This window comes from Epinephelus fuscoguttatus, linkage group LG5 (genome assembly GCF_011397635.1).
Source record: "Epinephelus fuscoguttatus linkage group LG5, E.fuscoguttatus.final_Chr_v1".
Classification (NCBI taxonomy): Eukaryota; Metazoa; Chordata; class Actinopteri; order Perciformes; family Serranidae; genus Epinephelus; species Epinephelus fuscoguttatus.
The window spans coordinates 33,265,944-33,293,672 of NC_064756.1; the positions used below are offsets into that span (position 1 = coordinate 33,265,944).

General features: G+C 39.8%; 1 protein-coding gene across 2 annotated transcripts in view; it reads right to left on the reverse strand.

Moving 5' to 3' along the window:
* LOC125888735 (rho GTPase-activating protein 42) overlaps positions 1–27,729 on the reverse strand; it is an 84,057-nt gene that overhangs the window by 40,091 nt on the left and 16,237 nt on the right. For both annotated transcript variants that reach the window (XM_049576281.1, XM_049576279.1), the window contains exons 2-3: positions 19,127–19,222; positions 16,160–16,221 (exon numbers count right to left, since the gene is read on the reverse strand). In XM_049576281.1, the coding sequence (XP_049432238.1) occupies positions 16,160–16,221; positions 19,127–19,222 (158 nt within the window). The remainder of the gene's footprint in view (positions 1–16,159; positions 16,222–19,126; positions 19,223–27,729) is intronic.

Consider the following 27,729-nt stretch of genomic DNA (forward strand, 5'->3'; position numbering starts at 1 on the left):
CCAGAGTTTGGGGCTGCTGTCGAGTTGTTGTCTATGTGTGTTTATCCTTGTGTTTTAAACTCCTTTCTCCAAATGAAGGGTGGTGGTACTCAAACAGCCAATGTGTTCTTCTTGCAACACAGATTTCAGACACATTTACATAAAAATCTGAAGTTTCATCATCAGGGAACTCATATAATTAACATTGGTTGTGATTATTATTATTTTAATTAGAATTAGCAGATGTCTGATGTTGGTTCTTGTAAGCAGTAACAAGTTCCAATCCTGCGGATTTTAAGTTTGGGTAACTGGGGGACCCTGATTACATTTAGATCATGGGCAGATAATGAGACAATAGGCCCCTGGGCACATAAGTGTAAAAGGCCCCACCACCTCTCCTACATAGGCACAAGACACACAAACTTAGTGGTGACTTTGCCATTTGTTTGTAGTTACTTTGTGTCTCTTCATAGTTGTTTTGTGTTGTTTTATTTTTTCCTGTTTATACGGTAATTTTGTGTCTTTTTGGTAGTTTTGTGTGTCTTTGCAGTTCCTTTGCATCTCTTAAGCCCCATCTCCACTAAACACTTTTGGTATTGCACCTTTGGAACCAAAAGTAACCCTTCAGACATGGTACCTAGACCCTAGCTCTGCTTAGCGTTTCCACCTCAAACGGTACTCTAAAATGTGGGCGGGGTTGTCGTCACTCACTGCTCCGTCCAGCACTCACTATATTTCCTCATTACCGGTGACAAAGATGGAAGTCTACGCCTCGTTTATTGTCCATAAAACGGGGTTGTACGCCGACATTTTCGGAACATAATAAAACAGGCTGCAGTGAGAGTCTCTCTCCATGGGATATTTAAAAATAGCGGGTTTGTGCTTTTAGTCCTTCTCAGGTAAACGCAGGGTTTAGTGTTGCCCATGGCAATGAGCCACAGCTCGCACTCAGCAAAGTTACCCTCCCTCCACCTTTTAGTACCAGATCTGTGTGCTAGGTACCCCAACAGAGGATTGACCAAAATTGGTAAGGGTACGGAACGGTTCCATCCCGAATTTTTGTGGAAACTAAGAAAAAGCATACCGAACTGAACTGTATCGTACTGCTCGGTGGAAAAAGGGGCTGTTGTTGTCTTTGTGAGTCTCTTCCTGGTCGGTATGTGTTAATTTTAATGGCATCTTGCAGGTGAAAGCCAGGGGGCCCCTGACACTCAAGCAGCTGGGCTTGTGTTCGGTAGGGTGGTTCAGTGTTCCATTCATGTTTTAGATCCCAAAACCACATTTACATAGCATTTGTAAAACCTTTTAAAAAAAAATCACTTTGTAATACTGTGCACATGTATTTTATAGATTAACCAAAACAAAACACACAGTACACATTTTTCTTTTCTAACAGGCTACATTCAGAATGTAGGTAAACCAGATTTGTGACATATTGTCCACACTGTTATTTGCAAGTAATCAGATTTCTGTATCCCGACATCACCAACCTATTTGCATGGGTTGCTGTATCGATGTAGGCATCAGAAACTATGCAGTAAGGCTGGTGATATGGCTTCCCAATGTGGAGTCATGACAAATGGGGGTGCATTATTTCATTTTCCAATCAACTTATTTAGTCTGTCCAAGGACTTTTGTTCCTCATGTTGTCCTCTTTAGTGTTGTACTAGTAACAGCATGGATCTGCTCAGCCCTTTTGTCACTTTGGATTTGGCGCTGCCATTGTGTGTTGTGTTAACAGACACTTTGATATCTGATTTACACAGCCAGAGCATCCAGACTGAGACACATTTTTATAAAATTGGAACTGCATTTCAAACCACCTCCAAATGGGGTTTGAAGGTGGTTTGCAGATTTGCAAAAATCACATTTCAGGCTGTTTTTTTTGCCATCCAGGCTTCCTAAAATCAATCTGGATACAAACTGGAAATGCAAAAAAGAAATAAATAATAAAAAAAAAGATCTGGGTCGGCAGTCTAAACAAGGCCGTAGTGAAATCTTTGTTATTCTGAACAGATGAAGCCTGAACACATCACATTAAATATTAATCCAGCAGGGGGAAATGGCAGCAACTTAAAAATAGTACTGTTATTTACTCATGATACCTGCATGTCAAAACAGGCAGCTAAACTGTCAGTCAGGTGTGTGAGTGGGCCAGATTATGTGGAGTGAGCCATTGCAAAAGTACAGCTGTCCCCCCACACTGCAGTCCCAGCACACTGAAACTAAACATTTACAACACCAACCCAACTGTCGCCATAAAAAATTCAATTGGATCCTAAAAAATGTAGCTAGCTGTCAGTGAGTTGGTAAAGCTGGCAGGCGGGGTTTACTGAGAACCCTGAGTGAGTGGGATAATTTGTCTGCTGATGTAACATAGACATTTAAGTACCATATTTCATGTATTAATTAATGTATGCCCGGCGAACCTTCAGGTTGATATATCGGAACATAAAAAATCTTGCCTCTGTGGGATCCGGTCTCTCCTTAGCACAGACGAGTGGCAGGAAATACATTATGTCAGCAAACAGCTCTTCTAGTGACTGTCTAAATGCCTTCCTTGCTCTCCACACGTTCCTAGAAACAGCTGTCTCCAGACTGACTGTTCACATCACAAGAGAAAGTGCTTTCCATCAGAGAAATGTGTGACCTTGCCATATTAAAGTGACACACGACAAGTGGAAAGCAAAAAAGACACTGAAAACAGTGAGACTAAAAGGAATCACTGCAGTGCAGCATGAATGAGCTTTGAAACAGGGATGTTCATTAGTTTCGTTCTGATGGTTTGTGTCAGCCAATATCTGATCTGAAGACACCTGAATATGACTTTTCTTCTTGAGCCAACTCGGGCAGGGAGAGGCAGCCTGTGGCCCCAGAGCTGCATGCGACTCTAAAGCCTCTCTCCAGTTGCTCCATGTGGCTTTGACACAAACTTATATGGAAATGAATAACATTTGTTTTCTTACCTTTCAATGTATGATTGTTGTGGGCCTAAAGTAATTCTTACATTCTCCAGTTATGAAAATGTATAGCCTAAACACCCAATTTAAAATGTTTAAACATCTGGTCAAGTAAAATGTGTGAAACACACATCTACGGCCTGGCATCTTTTCCTCTAAATTTTGCCACACCTAAATAGTGGTGCATCGCACTGCAGCTGGTTAACAGATGACCATACAGAGTTATTACCTCTTCCACCTCTGCGTTCACTAAAGATCATGTGTGAACAGCCCCTAATTAAACTTGATTTCTCACCTGCAGAGCCACTCTCCAGAGTTATGACTCACCAGGCAATGTCTTTTTGGCCACTGTCTTTATAATAACAGGACTGTGTGTCACTTAGCTCAGGATATTTCCTGACCTCAACATCAAGTCTCTCGTCATCCAGCCTTTGCCATGCATGACACAGGAACAACAACAGAGTTCTCTTTATGCATGAGGTAAGGAGAGGAGTCGAGCTGCCACAGGAGCAGAGAAGAGGAGCTGCTACGGGAACTGGTATGGACAAGCAGAGAGTGAGTGGGGGAAACTTGCATTTAATTCTGGCGCAAGGCTAGAAATAGGACAGTGGCTTAAAGTGCCAGGTGTGCCAACGTACGTCTAGCTTTTAATGACTGTTCTTTTACTAGGGTTTGCCAGGAAATCTGTAGGATAGAATGTTTTTGATCTTTGTCTGAGTTGCTTATTATTTTTTGTCCAACTCATTATTAAGTGAAAAGTCAGAATTACACATAACTTAGGTTGAGACACACTGAGATAGAATAAATGGATGAAACCATTTTATCTACCCTTCACAAAGGTGCTATTAAACCCAAAGCCTAAATACAACGTCTTGAATCTCATTCCATGCAAAGAAAACACGTTTTTGCAAAGCAACACAAAGGCTACATGTATTTATTGATTTATTTATGTATTGTAAGACTTGATTTTAGTTTCCCAGTTGGCCACCTACATTGTTAGATGTTGATATTTGGTTGAATTTACGTAGGGTGACCAAAATCCAAAGTAAAGACGAATGACTAAGTCTAATGCCAACCTCAATTTGATGTAGAATACTGACAAATGATGACGTTGATATTTGTTGATTTTAAGTTTTACTGTAAAGTAACCAAATTCCAATGTCTTTCAAACAACTCATACTAATGACATCTAATCATAAGGTATAGAGAACAAAGGCCAGCCTCTGCCAAATGTCATGCTAAATGTCAATATTAATGTCTACACAATTAGGGCTGACCCAAAAAATCTGAAGCTACGAAACTTCGTTCGATGGCATGGGATTCGATTGTGGGAAAAAAATAAAATAAAAAAAAATTGAAGCTTTGGCGCTTTTTGTTCTCTTTTTTTGGGGGAGGCCTTAAACGCAACACTAACCCCCACCAGTCCGATACTGACAACGAGTGCACTAAGAGCTGGCAGACATGTCCAAGAGGTCATCAGATGTTGTTTAAAATATGCCCCGACAACCCCCAGAAAGCAGAGTGCCAGATTTGCCAAAAGCAATTGGCATATCACAACTCAACAACAAATTTGGGAAATCACTTGAAAAATGTAAGTAGTAATTAAAAAAGAAAAAATCTCCGACAAGGAAATAGAAAGCCCCACGCACAGTGGAGACCTGCTATTATCCTGCTTGAACACAGACGACTAAAATCTTTCAACAATGTGACTCAAAATAATGGTAAAATAGATTTTATTGATGTAAAATATGCATTTTCCAGTTCCACTGATCTGCTCTGAGTCTGGTGTCGGAGACACTTCGGGTGCTCTGAGTTGCGCATCTGTTTGATTGTGCTGCAGTATGTGCTGAGGGTTTTAATTTAGTGTTCAATCAAAAGTTAAACACTACTTATCACCGACCATTAATGTTTTTTCGTTTGTGAATATTTTCATCACAAATAAAAATGCTTTAAATTAAATTCATTCTGAGCTCTGAAGCTTCGAATGTCCATAAATGGATTCGAAGGTCAGCCCTATACACAACGTGAAATTCTTATGTTGTTAGACATTAAAAATTTTGTCAACGTGATTTTCATTCCAGCCAAAATTTACCATCTGTCCAGAGAAGGAGTTCAATGTCTGTCTGACATTTCATATTGATGTCCAGAGCCAGCTGGGTTATATCTTTCATCCCAGGATATCTTGAAAAACAAATACTTAAAACATAGTTTATATTCTGAACCTATTCTGTATGGGTTGAGGAAAAGGCAGATTCTGGTTAAGTTTAATATTTGGACTTTCAGTATATCTATGCTTGAGGTGAATAATGATAAACACAGTGATATCTTGGCTCATGCTAGCTAAGGTTCATTTTGGCTGTCTGGTACAGCACAAAGGTTTGATACTGTCCTTTCCAAATACTTTTCAGACTTTCATTAAACAAGCGACCATGGATGCTGCTAAGAACAATGACTGCCTTTATTTCACACTGTTGTTTCAGGGTCAACAGAACATTCCTCAGTTCACAGGCCGGCACACAAGTTACCCACAGAGAGGAGTTACTGCACTGTTAAATCCTGAGAAAACAGCAGCAGCATAATATCCACCCCAGACAGAGACACACACTATACCATTTGGTTTCACTTCTGTGGCATAGACAAATTATGTATAATTGAACGTGTTTAAAGGCTGTCAAAGAAAATGTAAACCAAAAGGAAAACTCTCAACATGGGAAATAAATGCAACGCAGTGCAGCAAATCAGCACTTAGGGGACTGTGAGGGTTTTTGTTGTTTATCTCATACAAGAGCAGGAAAAGGGGGAACGGAATTACAAGATGTAAAGAAAAATGAGGATGCTGCTGCTTGTTGGTCATTGTCTAAGATTTGAGAGATAGCTCGAAAGAACAGAGTTTGTCATTATTTCTCACCTTTTCTTTTTCTAATTTAGACCTTAAATGATGAAGATCCCAAACAGTAACTTCATGCCATTCTATTTATCAGATTCATTACTTAGCTGAGAGTGCGCTGAGCACAAAATATGTCATTACTTTTTTCTCTCTTTGTCATGACCAGGGTCCTTGAGCAATTTTGAAAGTGCTGTTTATCTCTAGCAGTCATTTTTGGACGTGCAGTAAGGACTAGCTGAGGCTTTCTTCATGTGAAAATACTCTAAACACACCCTAGCTAAAACAATGGTAACACTCTTTCACTGAAACACAGATTACAAGGTCAGAAGTGATCATATTTGGTTGACTGTGGGAGCTGTGGAGGAGCGGGGGGTGGATCTGACTCTGACACCCTATAGCTCAAAGCAGCCAAATATGCGCAACTTTAAGTCTTGACAAAATGTAAATGGGGGTGTTATATTAAAAAAAAAATCCCCTGTACAGTCATCATGAGAGGGGAAATTAGCCATAGAGACCAAAACGGCTTTTGTTCCAGGCTGTAGACATGTTTATTTCTGATGTAACACTGGGCAGTTTAACATGCAAGTCTATGGGGATTGACTGGCTTCTGGTGTCAGCCTCAAGTGGCCATTTAAGGAACTGCAGTTTTTGGCACTATTGTGTTGGTTCTATTTTCAGCACTGGAGGCTGCTGCTTGGATAAGTGCGAATTCGCAATAGCTGCAACTGCATACTCACATGCATCCATGCATTGCCTCTTTTTGCCAATTGGCATGAACAGTTAATCAGCTGTTCTTTGGTACATGGTCAGTATTTCCACAAAATCTAGGCCCCTTACCTTGTCACACCCCCTTTTAACTTATTGGTATACACAAAATCACACATCGTCACACACACACTTAACCTCCATTCCAAATTTTAGTCTCCTAGGGGAAAAACTGTGGCGGCCAAAGAGTGGGTAGATTTCTGTGGACCGATCGACAGACCAACCAACTGAGCTATAGAGCTGCTGGTCACGGCTATAAAGCTTCACCTGATTTGTTTCCCTTTCAGTGAAAAAAAACAAAACAAAAAGCAACCACAACAGGAAAGCACTATCTGTTTTCCACCGCAGCCATAAAAGGCTGCCTCCCACGGGGATATGATCATCACTCCAAAAGCCACAACATCAGGGCACTGCCCTTCCACTGCCATCCGCGCTCAGCAGTGCTGAACCTTTTCAAACCATGCAGAACTTGAACCACTTTCACTCTTTTTATGCTGCTGAAAGGGTTATCAGCAGGGGAATTATGGCAGAAATCTTATTCAAAAAAAGATTTTTGGTAAGTCTTCCTGTGAAATAACACACTTGGGCAGTTGGTAAGCCAATCACAAAGTGCACAAGCAAAAAGATTTCAGGCCTGGCCACCCGCCAAGCCAACAGACAATAAAAACGTTTCATGCTTGACAAGGCCGACAGAAATTGGGCTACTGTGAAAAGTCTTTTCCATGCAGCTGAGGCACCTTCAATATACAGCATGATAGTTAACATTTCCCAAAGTACAGAAGGCTCAATTTGAGACGTACAGGTTTCCTCTCAATCTGCTTTGAAACGTCTGGGTCTCAGTGACTCTTATAAGTCTGTGTCCTTCTATTTTTAGATCGGAGATTTAGTCCAGATGTGAAATGGGAGTAACAGGGATGGGAGGAACCTGGGTCTTATTTCAGGATCTGCTAGTGAAAATTTATACCCACTCAGTGTGAGTGATAAGTTTCTTTACACCAGTGTGTGGCTACCACCGCCACATCTGTCAGCAGTAGTCTATTAGCAGTTACAGACCTAATAGAACCACCATCTGGGAGCTGATGCAGTTTCAGCATCACAGAAAGTCTCAACTAGCACGACTGACAATATTTAATATATAATATAAGGTTTTGTGGGTCGTATTCTTCCCTTGTTGAGATAGATTTCATGCATTTCGTGAACATGTGTTGATTTGAGATGCGCTAATTGAGTTCTGCGGACCAAATGCTTTCAAATTACATAAAGACCAGAGTGAAACCTTCTGGTCATCTGCACTTGCCTGCCTTTCTCACCCAACCAGATGCACACTCTATGACAGCGCTGATCTGGAAAACATTTAAGGAATTTCCTCTTTGTGCTCCCTCATGTGACAGTGAACAGTTCATCATGAAATCAAATGTGTTCAGAGCAAAGCGCTCTGACAAATAAACTTTTCGTCTTTCATAACCTGACACTATATATTTGAGCCGATGACAGACAGCTGAGTGTGCGTGTCTGGCACCTCTCTTCCTGACAGTTACACTTACCTTATCTCAACACTGTAGTTTGTACGCTGTCACCACTGATTTTGTATCTTTGTAGCTTAATGTGAGATACACAACCCGCTGTTTGGAGATGCCATAATATGTTACACTGATGCAGCTGTCACGAGCCAGCACACAAAGCAGGTAAAACTCTGAACTTCACTGCGGAGCTACGATTCGCTTTCAAAATAAATGTCAGACGGTAAAGAAACAACATAAGTGTTGCCACAAATGTTCCTTTTAAACTTCTTTTGTTGTGACTTTGCTGAGCTCCACTACGTTTTTATCAAACCTAATGAACAGTGTGTGGACATGACTCACTGTTAGTGAGACACATGAACGCAAGTCATGAAAGGCAAAGCACTGACTGCTCTGTATTCTTCTAGTCCTCAAGGGGTCTAAACAATTAGTTTGTTGCTACCAACATGTCTTTCATTGTAAAACAATGAATTATTTAACAGCTGTAGAACACTATATGAGTTAGATATTTGGTAGCATCAAATGGGTGATTATCCCGGCCTGTGCGCTTTAAAAGAAGCTGATTTTTTTTGGTTGGAGCAGCAGTGATTTAATGATAGGGGAGCTGAATATGTCCTTTATGAGGTCTACTGTATTTCCTTTGCATTTATTCTACAAAAAGGCAAGATTAACAGACAAATCTGACATTATTTACTTCATAGGCTCATCTATAAACTCTGTTGGTCACACCAACTGAGGCCATTTCAGCTTGGGACTTTATGATGGATTCATTTAATCTTTTCCACAGAGAAAAAGAACTATTTAGAAGACTTGACACCACTGGATCTCATTCGATAAATGTGATTTATACAAGCTGTTTATCATAGTCGTTGGATGTCTGGAAATTATAGGGTGTGTAGACTGTAGGAAGGTTGCTGCTGAGTGTTTACAAAGCTCAGTGGATGTATTTGTAATTGAGCAGCACAGAGCACAACTCAATAGCTACACTACTTTTAGAATATGAATTAAGTTAATGCCCTGGGTCCTTTAGTGTTAGCAAAATGTGGATTCAATCTGAAGGATTGTGAAGAGCTGAAATATCCAATATATTACAACTGAATTACTGTATAACTTGGTGTTCAATAAATTTTCAATAAGCTTTTAAAGTATTTCAAAACTGCTAATTGTAGGGGTGGGAATCTCTAGGCACCTCACCATTCGATGCCCCATGATTTTCAATGCATCAAATTTTGTCCATGATTTGTTTTTCTCAGTGTGACTACTTTTAAAACATAGCATATTTGTCATGATTCATAATTAAAATGAACAGATTAATTTACTGGCATACAGTTCGGCTTTTCCTTTCAACTTCACAGACGCCAAAATGCTTCCATATGTTCGCTTTTACGCACAGATTGCTGGTTGGATTGATTGTTCATGCTTAGCCATCCATGGCTGCTGAATTTAGAATGTGAACACCATTACTTGTTTAAGTAATTACATTGACAGGCCAGTTTTATAAAATTGTTGTAGGTGATCATATCGTGGAGAATTGAGTTTTGAATTTCTGAGACATAATCTTCCATGTGAGAATTCCCGGCTTATTCCCATTTAAGTTACCGTCATACAGGCTGAGAAATTCCAAAACAATAATAGCAGGGAAACAAACACTATGATTGAAACAGGACCATATGACAAAAGTTTTTTAGTTAGCTACCTTAGCTAAATAAGCTGGAGTGCAGTGGACCACATGCTTGTTCTAGAAGACTGTCTCTTCTTTGTTATTCACTAGTGAATCTGTGAAATGATAATTGGTTGTCCTATTTACGAAGTCTGTCTAAGAAGATGAGGCCTCTGGGGGTGAGGGCAAATATTTTGGGCTGATCTGATGAAGCCAGCAAATATTAGGGGTGGAATCACCAGAGGATCCATGATATAATATTATTACAAACTAAAGTCACGATACAATATTACTGCGATTTTAAATATATTGAGATTTGTTACGTTTCTTTCAACTGTAAATTATGTCCCCAGAGGTAAACTGTCAACCTCTGCTTTATCTTAAAAAAATAAAGTTTTCTGTCCCTTTATCTTACTTCAGCCCTTTTTTTTTGCAGCAAATTGTATCTGCTGGACTGAAAAAGCTTTATATAACAAAAAAAAAAAAAAACAATACTTGGGACTGTGTGACAATACGATATTGCCACTATTGCGATACTATGCTGTATTGATAAATTAATTAAATTTTAATAAAATAAAATAAATAAAATTAAATTAAATAAAGTTAAATTAAATATGAAACTTACTCTTCATCAGAAGTTAGCCAATAAGTTCTGAGATTACATTTCAGTCAATGTGTTCCGTATCTCCACCCAGACCTTTTACCTGCTGTTCATTCGTGATTGGTCAACACTCTTTGGACTACAAACTGACTACAAGCAGAAACCAGACCACTTCCGATACCAAATCTTGTCCTGTGGGGTACATATTCTGCACACATACGCACAATCTGATCTCCACTTTGATGGAAGTTTGAATTACTATGGTGGTGATGAAGACAAGTGATGAGGACAAGTGATGCAGTTTTCAGTGCTGAGTCTGTTAATGTGGCCTAGACTACATAAAAGAGCATGTTTAATTATTTATAATGGAGCTCAATGTATGCCAAGGTGGTACTGCTGAGAAAGCTGTGAATGAAATTGAGACATAGAAATCTGCTTGATGTAAGTCATGGTCCTGGCAACCTGCCTAATAATCACTGAACTTGGTATGCACGGCCCGTTTCTATAAAAATCAGCTTGAAAATGAGCACAGTGCTGCAGTCGCTCAAAAAGCAGTGTCAATCACAGTTTTACACCCACACGTGAGGTGAGTCATTAGCAGTTTACACTTTATATATATGGGAGCAGCAAAGAAAAACAAAAGATTGTTTTAACGTCAAAGTTGGCACCACCTCAGTTTAATCTTCTTGGAAAACTATATCAAAAAGTCGCTTTTCAATGCTACATTGATACATGTGACATTAGTTACATTGCTGACGCCTATATCCCAAGGGATTTGAATAAAAGTTGAGATAAGCTTTACTTCTTGCATTGCCAACATTATAATCAACCAAAGCTCAAAGTGCAGGGATCAGAGCCGTGTTTCTCGCGTACTCCTGTGATCTGATGAGACAGAAGACTGCTAGGTGAAGGAAAAGGAGATGATGCAAGGAGGATGCCTTTCAAGTAAGCAGAGAGGGGTACAGTATATGAAGGAGGGTGCGTGTGTGCTATGAATAAGTTTTTACTTATTAAATCTATCACAGCTGAATGAAGTACTGCACCCCATAGCCTCTATGACTAGTCATAGCTGCTTTGATTTATTAGGTTTATTTCCATTACATTGCCATTGTGTATTTTGTTTGGGTTCTTCCAGTTTTCCTCCTACTCAACTGTGGTGTCATTTCATTTCTGTTACCAGACCATCCATGTCTCTGCTTGTCGTCTTGTTTAGTTATTGTTTCTTTGCACCCTTTAAAATTAGAAACTAAAAAAAATTTGCAACCCCAACATTCATTTATATTTGTCAATATATTATATTATATATATATATATATATATATACATATATATGTATATATATATATATATTTGTTTTTTGCTTCTATAATTTGTGCATTCAAATGCCACAAACACATCAAGCTGTAAAGCAGTGTTCCCTCTCTGTGCAAGCTGGATTCTGGTAAATATGTACCGTTTGCATTCACCTTTGTAACATGCACTCATAAAAAAGGTGGTTTTAAAGGGACAGTTCACCCCCAAATCAAAAATACATATTTTCCTTCTTACCTGTAGTGCTATTTATCTATCTAGATTGTTTTAGTGTGAGTTGCCAAATGTTGGAGATATCAGCTATAGAGATGTCCGCCATCTCTTGGATGTAATGGAACTACATGGCACTTGGCTTGCGGTGCTTAAAGTGCCAAAAAGCAATGTCTCTTTCCAGAAATCATGACCCAGTTACTCAAAATAACTCACAGACCCTAATGTGAGCAGTTTCATGCAGGACCTATTTTCTTTCAACCAAACTACACCTGCCAATCATACCACTGCACAGAAGGAAGCATGCATCGACTCATGGAACGAGAGGTTTGTTTTCATGGTAACATGAGATGTAAACATTAATGGCGTCATACTTGGCTGAGCTGTAACGTTAGCTAGCTCAGTGATGCTAGGTGAGCTATCAGTAGATGCACACTGTTTGGACGGGTGTAGTTTGGTGGACAGAAAATAGTTCCACCATATAACTGCTCACAGCAAGGTCTGTGGATTATCTCATGTGACTAGGTCATGATTTCTGGAAAGAGACATTGTTGTTGATTTTTAGAGTGTATTTTTTTGCCACCACAAGCCGAGTGCCATCTAGTCCTATTATATCCAAGAGACGGCAGACATCTCTACAGACGATATCTCCAACACTCGGCAACTCACACTAAAACAAAATAGATTAATGAAGTAGTCCATACTCATTGAGTGCACAGTTGCCCACGTATAGTTTCACATGGTGTGTGTTTGGGATACAGGTCATAGGAAATTGCAGATTAAATAGTCAACTGAACCCATTAAGAAGAGCGATGTAATCAGAGTTTTTAAAAAACATGGGACAGACAGAATGATTGACTGACAGAATGACACACTGACAGTTTCCTTGATTATGTACAGCATACCATACCATGACTTAGTCATACCAAAAATTAGAAGAAAAAAAAAAACCCAAAACGTTCGGCCACAGGGGGAGCCACAGCGATCGGTCGAATTTTAGCCATTTTTAAGCATTTTTCTGTTGTTATAGCGCCACCCAGTTGCCAATTAGAGTTAAATTTCTCCAGTCACCTTGAGGCGTCCTGTTCTACATATCTACCAAGTTTAGTAAAAATCAATATGGCAGTTAGGCCTAGATAAGAAATTAGCTCTCTAGCGCCCCCATTTTGTTTGATTGGGTCAATTATGGAGGGGTCCCCTCAGATTATGTGTGGTCATATGCCTTATGTGATGAGCCACGCCCTCTGCAATATTCATTGCCTTTAGATAGACTTTAGATATTGGTCTCTAGATTATGTTCACCGAGTTTCACGCAGATCGGTCACAGACACAAAAAAAAATTCCGAAAGGACAAAAAACAATATCTATCTATCTCCCTAGAAGAGATCGATTTTAAGTGTTTTTCAAAAAATTCAAATTGAGGCAAATTTGTTCCTCATGAGGAGAGGCATCTCTGCGCAAAGTTTCATGTCTCTACCACATATGGGGCATGAGATATGCCTGTTCAAAGTTTGCACTTCCAATCGGTTGCTATAGCGCCTCCCTTTGGCCAACTGATGTAATATTGCTTCATTGGCATCCTCCCATGACCCTCTACCACTGTGCCAAATTTCACATGGATTGACCAAATCAGTGAGGAGAAAAACGTGGAACAAACACACAGACAGACACACCCACAGACAGAGTTTTCGTCATTATATAGTAAGATAGCACTACAGGTAAGAGGAAAAATATGAATTTTTGATTTGGGGGTGAACTGTTCCTTTAAAAACAATATAACTTGCTGTGCCACAGACTGCCCTGATCATTTTCGACAGCCATCAAATAGCCACCACTACACCAGAGAGACAGAGTCACAACCATATGCCAGAGCCTAGTTTGAGGCACCATGGACAGTGAGAGCCAACCAGCCCTGTGTCACACTGAGTTTGCTGGCAAAAATGTCACATCTGTTTTATTCCTTACTAGAGAAAGCATTTTCAGGCACTGTGATTGCTTAATTAGCAAGATACTCCTAGTTCATACTGACATGATTAAATAATTTACAAGTATCACAGTTTCAAACTCTATAGGCCATATGGATTTATGAACAGTGCCTTTATGCTTGTCATATGGATTAGGATGACAAGATATTCCATAAAGCTACATTGTCTGCACAGAGGTGACAGACATCTTCAAAGGGCAACTCTGTCCATCATAATTAAGCTGCACTTTGAATTTTGGGAGGAAAATGTTCACATTTAGTCACACATATTCCAGCCTTGATATTAACATACGAGTCTGTGTTTACGCAGCTACTGATGTAAAACCTGTACAATGCATAATCAAGCAGAGGTACAATATATCTGTGCATCCATATGGAAATGGCACACTGTGTGAGAGCTTTAGTAGTCCAATCATTACTCTCATATTCTTATCATTACCTTAAACTTTAGAGTGTTAGTCTTAAAAAGCCCTATCCGTGCTCCCCATTTAAAGTGTTATTCCAAACTAAATCTCTTCAGTGCCAAACACTCTCCCCCTCAGACTGAAAAAAAAAGTGGCTGTAAAAAGTCTGCTCCTTCACGGAGAACGGAATCCTAATGAAAATGTCTCAGGTAGTTACAAAACCCATGACTGCAAACCCGCAGCTGATCTCATTTGCATATCAGACTTGGTAAATCAGATGCACAGCTGAAGTATGTGGACTGAGGTAATTCCTGCCTTGAGGCACCTCTCAGTAGCACCCTCTAAAATGTCTACTTTTACAAAATAAATGCTAAGTCCAGGGACAGGGTTGTTTCCCTGCACAAACACAGCAACACAGTGATAAAAATGAGAAAGTGGTGCAGTCTGCTACAAAGCTGGTGAGCAGAATTACACTGAAGTAAGTAAATATATGGAAGTAAATCCAAAACATCACAGTATAAAAGTATATCAATTAGTGCTGTCAAAATTAACGCGCTAATTTTGGCGATTAATTTTAAATATTGTAAATGTACGCAACTATTGGAGCTGCGTTTTGTCTACTTCCTGTGGTCGCCAACATATGTAACAACTGGTACTGCCAAGCCGAACTATCCTGGCTAGATGGATAAGGACAGCGGTGCAGTTTTAAGGAGGAAAGTTTATCTTTATAAAGTTGGCCAACCGATCATTGTGAAAAACAAAACAGAAAACTAAAGTATTCTGCATTCTGAATGGATTGCAAAGCCGAATCAAATTACCACAGAAGTAATTTGTCTTTGACACATCACCTCAAAGCAAATCATCCAACTAAAACTACTGGGCTTCACCAATCTACAATACAGCAGTGTGGTATCCGTGGGTGTATATCAAAACATGCAAATGAGATGGCTACTAATGCTTTGGCTAAATGGATAGATACAAATGCCGCCTTATTATCACAGCAGCAGACAGACTGAGAGACGCCTCTTATAATCTACCCTTGAGAGGAACCATTGCGTCAAGAATACACACTTTGTATGGAGGAAAGGGAATGAACATACTCGAGCGAGCTAGAAAGTCACTCTCAAAGTGGATCATTGGACTTCTGTGAATAATGATAACTACTTGGGAGTCACTGTGCACTTCACTGATGAAGAATGGAAACCGCTTTTGTTCGCACTAGCTGAGTAAAATAGAAGGGTGAGACAATGCTCACACACTACAGCTCAGGCCTCATGTGCTGATCATTTTCTGGATCTCACAAATGAATGGGAAATCAAGGAAAGGTTCACCACACCTGATGGCGTTCAGGGTTTAATAAGGAATCTGTTGTTCACAGGAGAGAATCTGTGTTCAAATTTAAAAAGATTCAACAATAGTATTTGAATTTCAATATATTTCTTTTGTGTTTATTCTACATTAACTCTGATTTTATGATTCAAAGCTTCAGTCTTGAGAGGAAAAGCCGTACTGTGTGTGTTCTGTACCTGTTTTTCTCTCTCAGTTTTTCAGTTCTTACTACTGCGACTTCTCCAACCTCATTGTACTTCGATATACCACCAACGTCTTTTCCACGGCTGAATAAGGAGACTGCCTGGTGTTCAGAGAAAGTGGCCGAACCCACGGGTACTATTAACAACTGTTTGTTTTAGGGAAAAAATGGAGGTAGGAAATTGTAGATTCCATTGTTTTCGCCAGATGTCCTGAATTCATACCAAACCAAATTCTGTCGGAATGGTTATCCTCGCAGAGCATTTAAGTCAGACAAGCATGTGTTCTTCCTCTCTTAAGTATAACACAAAATCATCTACAAAAAGAAAATCAAAACTGCATTCTTACCAAGCGTCGTCTTTCCTCTTCAACAGTAGTCAGCAGCTGGGAGAACTCTTTGAATGACTGGGCTGAAATACACAGAAAGATCAGTCTTACAACACCCTATTAAAGGTGACATACTCTATGTTTGGTCAATAAATGCATCAACATATATGATGCATCTTGGACAATATGCTCGCCATTTGGCAAGTACGGTGATCAACCGTGTTGTTATATACAGATGATAAAAAAAGAAGATATTTTAACACAGTGGCTCCATCGTTAAACATCAGATGTTCCTGGCACCCCACAAGCACTATAGAATGGTGCTAAAATGTTTATTCGCACTGCAGCTTCAGAGCTTTCAGTGCAGCACATTTTAGAACCTAATAAAATCATGCAGCTGTCCAATTTAAAACCAAGACTTGCAGTAAAAAACAATACTTCAATTGAATGGGATCCACTGATTGCTTCCCTTTATTTTCTTCCCCTGCTAGGCTTTACAATATACTGTCACAATGCAGGAGTGACTGATGTGGCCGAGATATGCCCCCCCCCCATCTGGGCTAGTAGCTTATATTACATTCCGTAGGGCCAGATGAATTCAGCATACAATACATCGAATCTTATCTGCCAGAGAATTGTGCCGTGATCGCTTCACAGCTTCATTAAATAGATGGCCAGATACAGTGTGGCCTCGGTTGGTCAGCCCCCATGTCACCCCGTGTCCAGCCATTTAGCAGCGGCCGAGCTGCTCTGCTTGCCAACACAGTAACATCATTATCAGGCACGACGGCCTGGCATAGGGACCCATGCATCATCTTAGACACTTTGGTCCATTTACACACCAAAGCTTTTAAAGACCAGCAAGCAATGATTTTGTGCCAGTGATCCTGCAGGCAGGCTGGCCTCCTATTAATGCCACTAGCTCCTTTATCAACAGTACAAACCTCTCAGGGGGTAAAGGGCACAGCTGGAGCCCTTGATGGGACAAGATTAGACTCCAAAGAAAGGAAATGGGAGTCAAAGTGAGGTTACAGCTTGCATATCATTCACTGGTAAATGGAGGAGAGGCAATAGACCTGATGAATCACTGAATGAAATGAAATTTACAACCTCCAAGAGTGGGTGAGTACGGAAGTCAAGCTCATATAAGAAAATAAGTGGAGACATTACTGTAAACATACATTTTTTTCTGGATACTATAATAACATAATCACTTGATGGGTTTACATGCTGCTTTTCTGCCTGGTTTTTTACTTTTCAGATACAGACCTTATCTGACCTGTTCCATCCCAAAAGGCTCTGAGCAGCTCTTGGAGACTAAATGATTGACCTTCTGAGAGAAGGGCATGTAACTTCTCTAAAAAATCTAAATTTCTATAGCCACATCAATCTTTTGGCCCCATTGATTCCCAGATAACTGGCGTGGAATGTGAATGTCACTGCAGGAAGTCATACAGAGAAATCAATAAAAGGTCAGGTGAACCCGTCTGGCGGCACATACAGGATCTCGATGTTATGTGGGGAAGTTGGGAGCATCAAAGTGAACTTTAGCAATACTGCATCAAGATCACGGCTGGCATTCACGCAAGGGTCTAGCTATGTCAGTCAGAAAGCTCAGTTTCATTGATGACTAGATTGATTTCAACAGGCTGTTGTAATGATGGCCTTTTCTCTGCGAGATAGTGAGTGAACACAGTAGCATTGCAGGATGAGAAAATCATTTCTCTTTAAGATGATACTGAACACTTAATTTCTTGTTCCATAATTGGACTGAGTTTGTTATTTTACACGTAAGCATTGAGTTGGCGTGTTGTGGGTGCAAGGAATTTAAAATCTTGCCGAATACTGCATAATGTTATTTCAAATGATTGGTCTTTATTTGAGATCGCCTACTGAATTTACCTTTGTCTGCATTACACAGCCAATAGGATGCTTCCAAACAGATGCCTGTGGCTCGGCCAAACCACTGACACAATAGGAGCCAGTGGTTTGCACAGTAAACACCGGGCACATCTAGCCCACAACAGGTGGGCAACTAAAATATCAATTGTTCAATCTGAGATCCACACCGTTCTTGATTGAGGGCCAGGGAAGGGGTGCATTGTCTCAAATTAAAGCATGCTTGATTCTAATGAGGCTTGGATTTGGGTGTGAATTTTTCCAATAAGCATAATTGGTCTGCTGCCCCCCTGCCTATCATACAGCCTCCTCAGCTTTGGGAGAAAAAAAAGGAAAGCAAGGCTATTCATTACGCATTCAGATGAACATTACAGCCTCATGTAGAGGAGGTCGATATCCAGTCTAGCCCTCACAGATGGACAGTAATTCAGCATTCTCCAGCACCACGGAGCGAAGGACCTCAAGCTGGGGATAATGAGCAGTGAAAAAAAAGAAGAGGAAGAAGAGGCCAGACTGGGAGTCCTGCCCATTAGAGCCAAAGAGCCCTCTGCACAGCTGCTTTCATATTCCTGTTGGAGGCTAGGAGGTTCGCACCTCCATTAATCTCTGACACTGATCACAATTAGTCCCTTTGATCTCTTATAGGCTTGAAAAGATACAGGGGAAGCATCATAAGCAAATCAATAGCATTAATTATACATGCACTGTAGACAGCTTTAAGATCCATACTCAAAGCCGAGTCCCATTCCAGGAATTTGCAGAGTATGCTTAATATTGTCTGAAAACAGCTCCCAGTGACTCACATAAAGCTTTTCCCTTTTCTATTAACTACTTTCACTGATGTGAAATTGCCCAAATATAATAACATCATAGTTTGAGCACTTTAGCCAGAGGACATTAGCTCTTCTGATACGTGTCAGCACTGCAGCCCATTGTGTTCGAGTATCTCCCAAGAGAATGATTATGGAAATAAGACAAGGTACTGATTGAGGTGACAATCTAACTAATTGTGAATAGCAGGAAGGAAAGAAGATGAAAGACAGCAAAAGGAGAGATGTGCCCTCCCGGGACTGGCCGAACTGAACTTACCGATGTTCACCTCGTCATCCGTCTCCGCATCACCAATGCACTCGAACTGGAACTCCTGCAGGGACTGGGAGAACTTCTGGACGGCAGCAGAAAGATCTGCAAAATCAGAGGGTCTGAGCATCAGAATAAAACATTGCATAAATAAATCATTGAACACATGGATCAAAATTGGCAGCAGAGTAATTAGAAAGAGAAAGTAGAAAATCCAAGCTCAATATAACATCCTATCAGCACAGTGAAACTGCAACTACAACTACAAAAACAAAGCAGTGGCACTGTAGAGGGATACTGCTTGACAATTTCAGGGAGCAAAAAAGCAAAATAATGCACTTTTATGATTTGCTGATAGTCCAATTCCATGCCCACTGACATTCATACCATAGCAGTTCTGTGACTGACTGCAATATCTGTTACATTTACTTTATCATTTGTCCATTGATCATAATACTGAGATCTGTCCAGAAAAATTAAGCCCAGCTGAGCTGCCTAACCTTTGTGTCAAACATGATATAGTACACATACAAAGTTAAAATCTTTAGAAAAAATCTACCTTTGGATACACCAACACTGCGAGATATAAATTTATGATGTTTATTGCATTCCAGAAGTTTAGCTGTGATAAAGTGCACTCTTAATTTTTTCAGAGTGACATTTGAGTTTTTGTGTTCCAGCTTTCCAGATGAGAAAAGGTGAGTCCTGATATTATTCAAACATTGACTGGTGATGTCAGTGGAAAAATTGGTATCTCTACGGTCTCTGAAGCACTTTTTCCTACTCTAAATTTGCATTTGACAGTAAACTTTCTTTATCCCCAGTTGACTCTAATGGACATAGCTTTTTTAAGATGTCTTGATCTATGCTTACTGTCATCTGACTCCACCCAAATGCACAAACTTATTTGATGGGATGTCTTTAAGACAATCACAGTGTTCCACATCACCTAAAGTGGACTGCAGTAGAGCCACGCCCCCTTTCTAACAAGCATGGACGACTCTGAGCTAAGAAGTAAGCGCAAGGCATATTTCAGTATATTATTCATATTGTTAAAGTACATAATTTGGGTTTAAATTGTGTTTAAAGTCAACAAGAGTTGTTATATTCATTCATTTCTGTCACCACTTATCCTGTTGGGGGTTGCGGGGGGTGGGGGCTGGACTACCCCTGCTGACATTGGGCGAGAGGCAGGGTACACCCTGGACAGGTCGCCAGACTATCGCAGGGCTGACACATAGAGACAGACAACCATTCACACTCACACACCATTTTAGAGTCACTAATTTACCTGATGTGCATGTTTTTGGATTGTGGGAGGAAGCCAGAGTACCCAGATAAAACCCATGTTGACACAATGCTCCCCCACCTCAGGGTTTAAACCCCACTCCGGGTTTGAACCAGGGACCCTTGTGCTGTGAGACTACTTTGCTAACCACTGTACAACCAGGCTGCTGAGTTATCATATCACACAGGTCAAAATATCATACAAAAGTTGTATATATTTTAACTAAAAAAAAACAACAAAAAAAAAACAAACCCCAAAACACTGGTATAAACTTTGGTATGGACAGGGGATCCGAACATCACCAGGAAATGAATTATTAATTCATTTTAGTTTTAGCGATTGAAAATTCATTCCGATGAAAGGGGCTGGAATATTCTGTTTCTAATTCTGAATGAAAGAATTTCTCAACCTTGTATACACTCATTCCTCCAGTCTTTCTGCACATGCTCGTTTCTTTGCTCCTCTGGCGCGATGACGTATATAGTGCATGCGCGACAAGATGGCAGCGTCTTAAAACAAGAGATGGTCCCGAGTGGAAACATTATTTTTAATTTCTACGTTCTACCTCCCTTCTCCTCCTCAACAGACGAAGCATTAGCAGAACAAGATTGTTGTCGTACTGCTGCTTCAAGAATATAAGCAAAACAAGCCCGAAAAAGGCACTAAGAACAGCGGCGTCAAGCATCTTGTTATCCGAAACGAGGACTACAGTGTTTTCTTCCGGTAAATGTAAACACGTAACATCCGCCTCGCCCCCTATCCAATCAGAAACCTGCCCTGCCCTAAACCTTGTGCAGACCCGAATACAGGCGATTAAAAGGCAATTAAACTGATCTCCTGTGCAAACCCTCATTCGGAATGAATATTTCCCATGTAAACTACCTGGAAAAACTTTAATTCCGAATGATTTCATTCAGATTCATTGATATGAGTAAACCATTGATGACAAATAAACTAATATTTTTTTGTCGAAAAAAGGTAGGTTGTTTCTGCATTCAGATTATCTGCTCTATTGATCATTGCATGTGTTATTGTAAAAAAATGGACCATATACACTAGGGGATGTAGCCTATTGACTAATTAGTTGAAAAACCCTGCTCTGTACCACTGTGTGGCTCCTACCAACCTCTATTCCCCACCCACCGTTTTTTATTTTCTTCTTTTCCCTTCAACTTGAAAACACCAATTAAAATAAAGTAAAAAAATATATATTTGGGTTCTTTTGGCCAGTTTGGTATGTTGAATGACTCTTAATACTATAGTGCCCATTAGCCTTAGACATATGGAGAAGAAGCCAAGTGAAGATGCAAATCAATCTGAGCATATCCACAAAGCTTCTATGCAGCAATCAGGAACACACAGAACTGAGTCAAGCTGTTGAATGGATTTAACAAGTTCTATAAAACTCAACCTCTGCTTCTGTCCTGCTGTTAGATCCTTGGGAGTTGTAGCTGACTCCTCTTGTTAACTTAATACATACACAGTCTTGTACCTTTGACTTATCAGCAATGAGAATTGGCCAAGAGCAACTGTTTTCTGTTTGTAGTGATGAGTCAACCAGAGTTCGTCAAGTCCATTCAAGAGATAGAGGTGCTTTAACAGCCACTCACCTAATAATGTCTACACAGGAAAAACAAACAAATGAAAACAGACAAATGACTAAGTTTTTATTTCCTAAACCCTGCCCACCCAACATTAAACCTCCCACTTCACTTCCACTCTATAATCTATGGAATGAAGAAAAACAACAAAAAACAAAGCGTCAGCTACCTCACCATGACCTTTACTTGTATTGGTATTCAGTTCTTAAATAGAAAGATAGATAAAGAGTATCAAAAACTTGAACTCCCCAATTAGGCAGCAAAATCAGCTCAACAACTGATGTTCAGATTTTAGGAATTCTCCCCTCTGAATTAACAGCATGTATTAGCTCATCAAAAATGTCTGTATTTTGAGGCAGAGCTGATTCTCTTTTTTAAATGATTGAACACCTTTGTGTAATGGCATGGATTCTGAGTTAAGATGGGGGAAAAGTTTTACAACTACTGTACCATCCAAGACAAAAATAAACACTTAGCTCAGTGAGTAAAATAAAATCTGGATTATATCTTTAATATGATTCATATGTGCATGAAAACTTCATAAAAGTATCCAGTGATCTGCATGCTCAAAGTCAGACACATAAGTGGTGAGAGGGTCTGATTTCAGTTTAAACTGACAAGAAAATCAAACATGAGAAAAATCAATTAAGCTGCTTTTTAATGCAAGAGACAGAGTAACTGCAGAGCTGGCTGGTGAGTAGCTGACTGAGTGCATGAATCACCTCTGGTTTTATTTCATTTTTTTATTACGCAACTTTTTTCAATTTGTTTCATACCTCAGTTACATAAAGGTGAGTGTGTGGGTCTGCTCGTGTTAGCACCGCGAGTACATTCTTGCTGACTGAGGTGAAAGTAACCTATGTTTACAAGTACTTTAAAGAGTGGGATGAAGCTTCAGCGTGTCACGGAGGCTTTTAACATTTCATAATTCAGCTGAATTTATAATTAAAGGCAAAGATGGAGATTCTAAAATACTCTGACATTTTAGCTGTCAGCCCACACGGTTTGAAATGTACACAATTTTCTCATATCCATTGTTGACAATGACTCACTAATTGCTTCGCTCCTGCCTTCTTCTCACACCGACAGTCATGTCTTAACTTCAAAGAACTGTGAACTTAAAAGTCTCTTGCCAGGAAAGTAAGAAAATGCACACACTAATATACAGCGCAGACTCCTACTTATGTGCTCAAGTGATAGAAGACTAATGAATGACTGAGTGAAAAAGGGAGGTTGAGAATGTTATAAATTGTAGTGCAGTAACTCAGTTTTAAAGCTTTGCAGGGTTTATAACTGTAATTTCTGTCTGGATATTTACAGTTACAAATTCTTTTCAGTCTGTATGAGCTTCATCTTACTATATAATGACAAAAACTCTGTCTTTGTGTGTGTCTGTGTGTCTGTTCCACGTTTTTCTCCTCACTGACTTGGTCAATCCATGTGAAATTTGGCACAGTGGTAGAGGGTCATGGTAGGATGCAAATGAAGCAATATTACATCAATTAGCCAAAGGGGGGCGCTATAGCAACCGACTGAACTTTGAATGGGCATATCTAATGCCCCGTATGTGGTAGAGACATGAAACTTTGCACAGAGATGCCTCTCCTCATGAGGAACAAATTTGCCTCAAGAACCCATAACTTCCGGTTATATAGATTTTCCACCATTTTGAATTTTTTGAAAAACACTTCAAATCGATCTCTTCCTGGGAAGTTTGAGCGATCTGCATGAAACTAGGGACCAATATCTAAAGTTTCCTCTTGGCAAAAGTTGGAAAACTTACTAAAACTGAGCTTTGATGATCTGCCTTTAAAGCAAAGTACTAGTGTATGTGGATTCATTATTTTGATATTTATAAATAGCCTACAGTATATTAACATATTCCTACTACACTGTTGTTGCTAAGCGCTTGTACGTGTAAGATGTGATGGTTGGTCTTTGTGATAAGCTACTGGTCCCGCCCCTTATCCTCTGCGATAGGATGGCTGGGTAAAAAGTGACAGTGACGAGAGAGCAGCGTTTTACCCAAACTCAACATCTTTCCCTTCTTGGAGACCAGGGATCAGGTCTGCTGGTATTTAACAGCAGACCTGATCACCTGTCCAGCAGAATTGCATATGGTACCTACGGTACTGGAGGAAAACGAGTACTGCCACATTATCAGAACTTTGGCATGGACTTAGTACCGAAGTTTTGGTTCTTGTCACATCCATAGATTAAACTGATATTCAATGAGATATCAGCTATAAGGATAATGACTGAAAAACAAAAACTGTTGATAATAAGATAACTAACCTTCAAATTTCCAATGTTTGCTCCAACATGTCTGTTTGTGGTAATGTTTGAAAGTCCATAATGGATACTGTGTAAAAACCTATACACCCCCTATACTGTGACAACAATAGTTTATCTAACAGGCAAGTACAAACCTGCCTTAAAAGCCCACAAAAATCAATGCTCTCATCTCCACAGAAACATAAATTGCTTGGAAAGCCTGATAAAAAAAAAACAATCACATGAGATTTCTCAGTGAGTATCTTTTTCTCTACCTAAGAGCAAGCATTGCTATATTGAATTTCAGTGCATTTTAGTTATTGTTAGAAACAGAATAACAAGACTTTCACTTAATGAGACCACAGATTGAGAGGCTCTTAAAGACATCGACACTATATCGAGTGTGTTTGTCTGACCACTCGTAAATGTTGCTGAGTCGGCCCCGAGTGCCACTGAGTGGAACTTTTCCAGAAGATGTATTGTGCCAGTGATGTGGTCCTATCAGTCCTGCTTTGACTCAAAAGCTGCTGATTTGAAATCAATAGCTAGCTGCAGTTGTCTGGATATGCTTGCAGGGCCATCAATAATGGATGATGTTTTAGCTCAGACGTTCAGACAGCCCCAACTTCAAAAAAACAAAGCTATGTTACTGTCAGCTGAATGCACTGTTTCATTACAGCCACAAAATACAAAGAAACGAGGAAACCTTAACATAATTAAATTAATAAGATCATCTGGCCGTTGCTTTCTTTGTAATAATTCTAAGTAACAGTATCCAATATACTGTAAAGTCCGGCAACCCAGCCAGTGTAGAATATCTCAAACTGTTGACAAGAAGGTCCTATGTAGCAGTCCAATTAGTTTTGTTTACTTATTCTTGAGTCAGATAAGTGCTGTTTTAAATAAAATTAATGAGGCCATAATTTAGTAATTTAGCCAAAGTTCTTGTATGGCTGCTTGTGTTGTGACAACATTTAACATTAGAGATGCTCGGTTCCTTTTTTAAAATGAAAAATATTCATGTGATATCTGCTACTGCACTAGGTGGAAAATTCCGAACACCGCATCACCTTAACAAACCAAAAACAATGATCATTTTAGCATTCTATCATTAGCATGGCACAGCGACAGCTCCCATTGGGCTTTGACAGCGCTCCCGCATCAAGGGCTCATGGGAGATGTGGTCGAGACAGCTGCTGGAGCAGTCTCTGACACAGAAGTGGGACAGTGCTTTGGCTCTTTATTCCTGTGTAACAAAATACTACACTACCCACACGGTCCCTTCTGTTAGTTACTCACTCACCTCATTTGGAGCAGCGAGGGAACTGATGACGAGCGACGCCATCGAAAATAATACGAATAATCACTACTATCAGTCATGCTCACTCTTTAGTTCTCTGCAGCTGCATCCTGTGCAGGCACATACGCATCCCTGCTGCTTGCTTTTGCTTTTGTTGGCTTTAAATTATGTTTAATAGGAATAGAGAGAAAACAGAGCTTGAAGAGCAAAAATTTGGGCATGTGCCTCTTGAATATATAATGTAAGGCTTGCTGTTTTTTCTACAGAACATTATATGTATCCAAATTATGACTGATCCTAAGCAGAAAAGATCAGAATTTGCTGAAACACTAAATTTTATTTTTGCATGTCCAATCTAAAGTAATGCACTTTAAAAGGATAGTTCAGATCTTTTTAAGTGGAACTGTATGAGGTACTTATCCATAGTCAGGGTATTACAAACAGTAAATGACAGTTGGTATGGCTCCAGTTTAGAGAAGCAGGCTGGAGTGCTGCCACGGAAGCTAAGCAATCTGCTGCTGTGGAGGGGTCAACAACAACATGTATTTTAGCCACCTTAAAAATCACTATCAGTTTAAGTGTATGCTGTATTTAGAATATTTTCACCACTTTTCCTTGACGTCAGTGATTTCCGATGGGAAACTGAAACCGTTTCATTCCTCTTCTCAAAGCCAGACTCTATTGAGAAAAACAGTGATTCAACATCACTAACACACATGCAGCTGGTCTGTTTGTGTTATTGTGTGACTTTGGAGTTTGAAAGTGTTAGTTCAGATTCAAAAGTCATGCAAAAGCACAAAATAGCTGACTGAGGTAGCGGCAGACGAGCTGCTCTCGTGTTCAGCGAGCTAAAATTTTTCTTCGTCTGGTGGCTTTGATGAGCGCGCAGATAAGGAACTGAAGCCAGGTTCCTCATCAAAAAGGGCTGTCTGCAGTAAAGTAAAGCAGTTGAAAATATTCTCAATATAGCGTACTCTTTTAATACTGCCTGCATCTCCAAACGGGGGGCATGCCGACTGACATCTCCTGTAGGTAACAGACTGACTGTAGGTAAGTAACTCAAACAACCCCACTTCAAAAGATTAGAAATATCCCTTTAATAGTCTACTGTAATTATGATATATGGTTTCAGAGACAGCAGACACTAGCAGAACCTAGGGAAATATTGCTGCCTCCATGATAGGGTTCTCTGTTAACACCCTGTTGCTGCGGCAGAAGCCTACCTCAATGCCTGAATATTTACCATATTTTAACTAAGAAAATGCTCAAGAAGACCTGGTGCAACAATTTTGTGTTTATTTTCTATTCCTATGCATTATTTACTAAGTTCGGGAATCACCACAAATGATTATGGCCCTCTGCTCATTAGTGGGGACTGCAGAAAATATTGCTCAAGCAGTTACAAAGAAACCAACTCACTTTAAGTGATCACAAGAGCAAGAAGCAGAGATAAATGGAAAAGGAATCAGTATAAAGGAAGATAAATGAACAGCTTACATTTTTTAACCTTAGGCAAGCAGTAAAGGCATAATCAGTGTGACACACTCCAGGTTGTGGAAACAATGCCGGCAAAGACCCTCAGCTTTCAGGCTGCTTAAATACTTATTGTTAGTATTCTGCATCCAAATATTTACGTCCACGGATGAATTAAGTTTTTGTTTAGCAGCGTTTTAACTATGCAAATCAAATTTTGGTAAACTAAGTGACGGGGCAAGTGCATTAAAAACTCAAAAACTCCATTAAGTACTCCACTTTTCATGGTGATAGGGCTCTGTGCCGGCTTGTCATGCTTTTACTGGCCATATTACAATGACTAGATTAAATTACACCTCTCAGGTTATACTGATGCAATACAGGGACATAAAGCAGCAGGACAGATAAGCTTCCATCCCAGAAGAAAGGGAGAAAATAAGGCATAAAAGATAGGAAAAAAAGAGGCACCTTCATCGGGTGTATAGAAAGTAGAGACTTCATGGTTCCCCAGATATTTCATCTTACTCCTCTACATCTCCTCTGACAGAAGCAGGAATTTGGTGCATTCTACTTTGAGTATGTGTGGTGAAAAAGAGCTGTTCTGTTCGGGGGAGTAATAAAAGGAAAGAAGCGTAACTTTGATTCGGTCTGAATCTGAAGATGTTATTTACCTCAT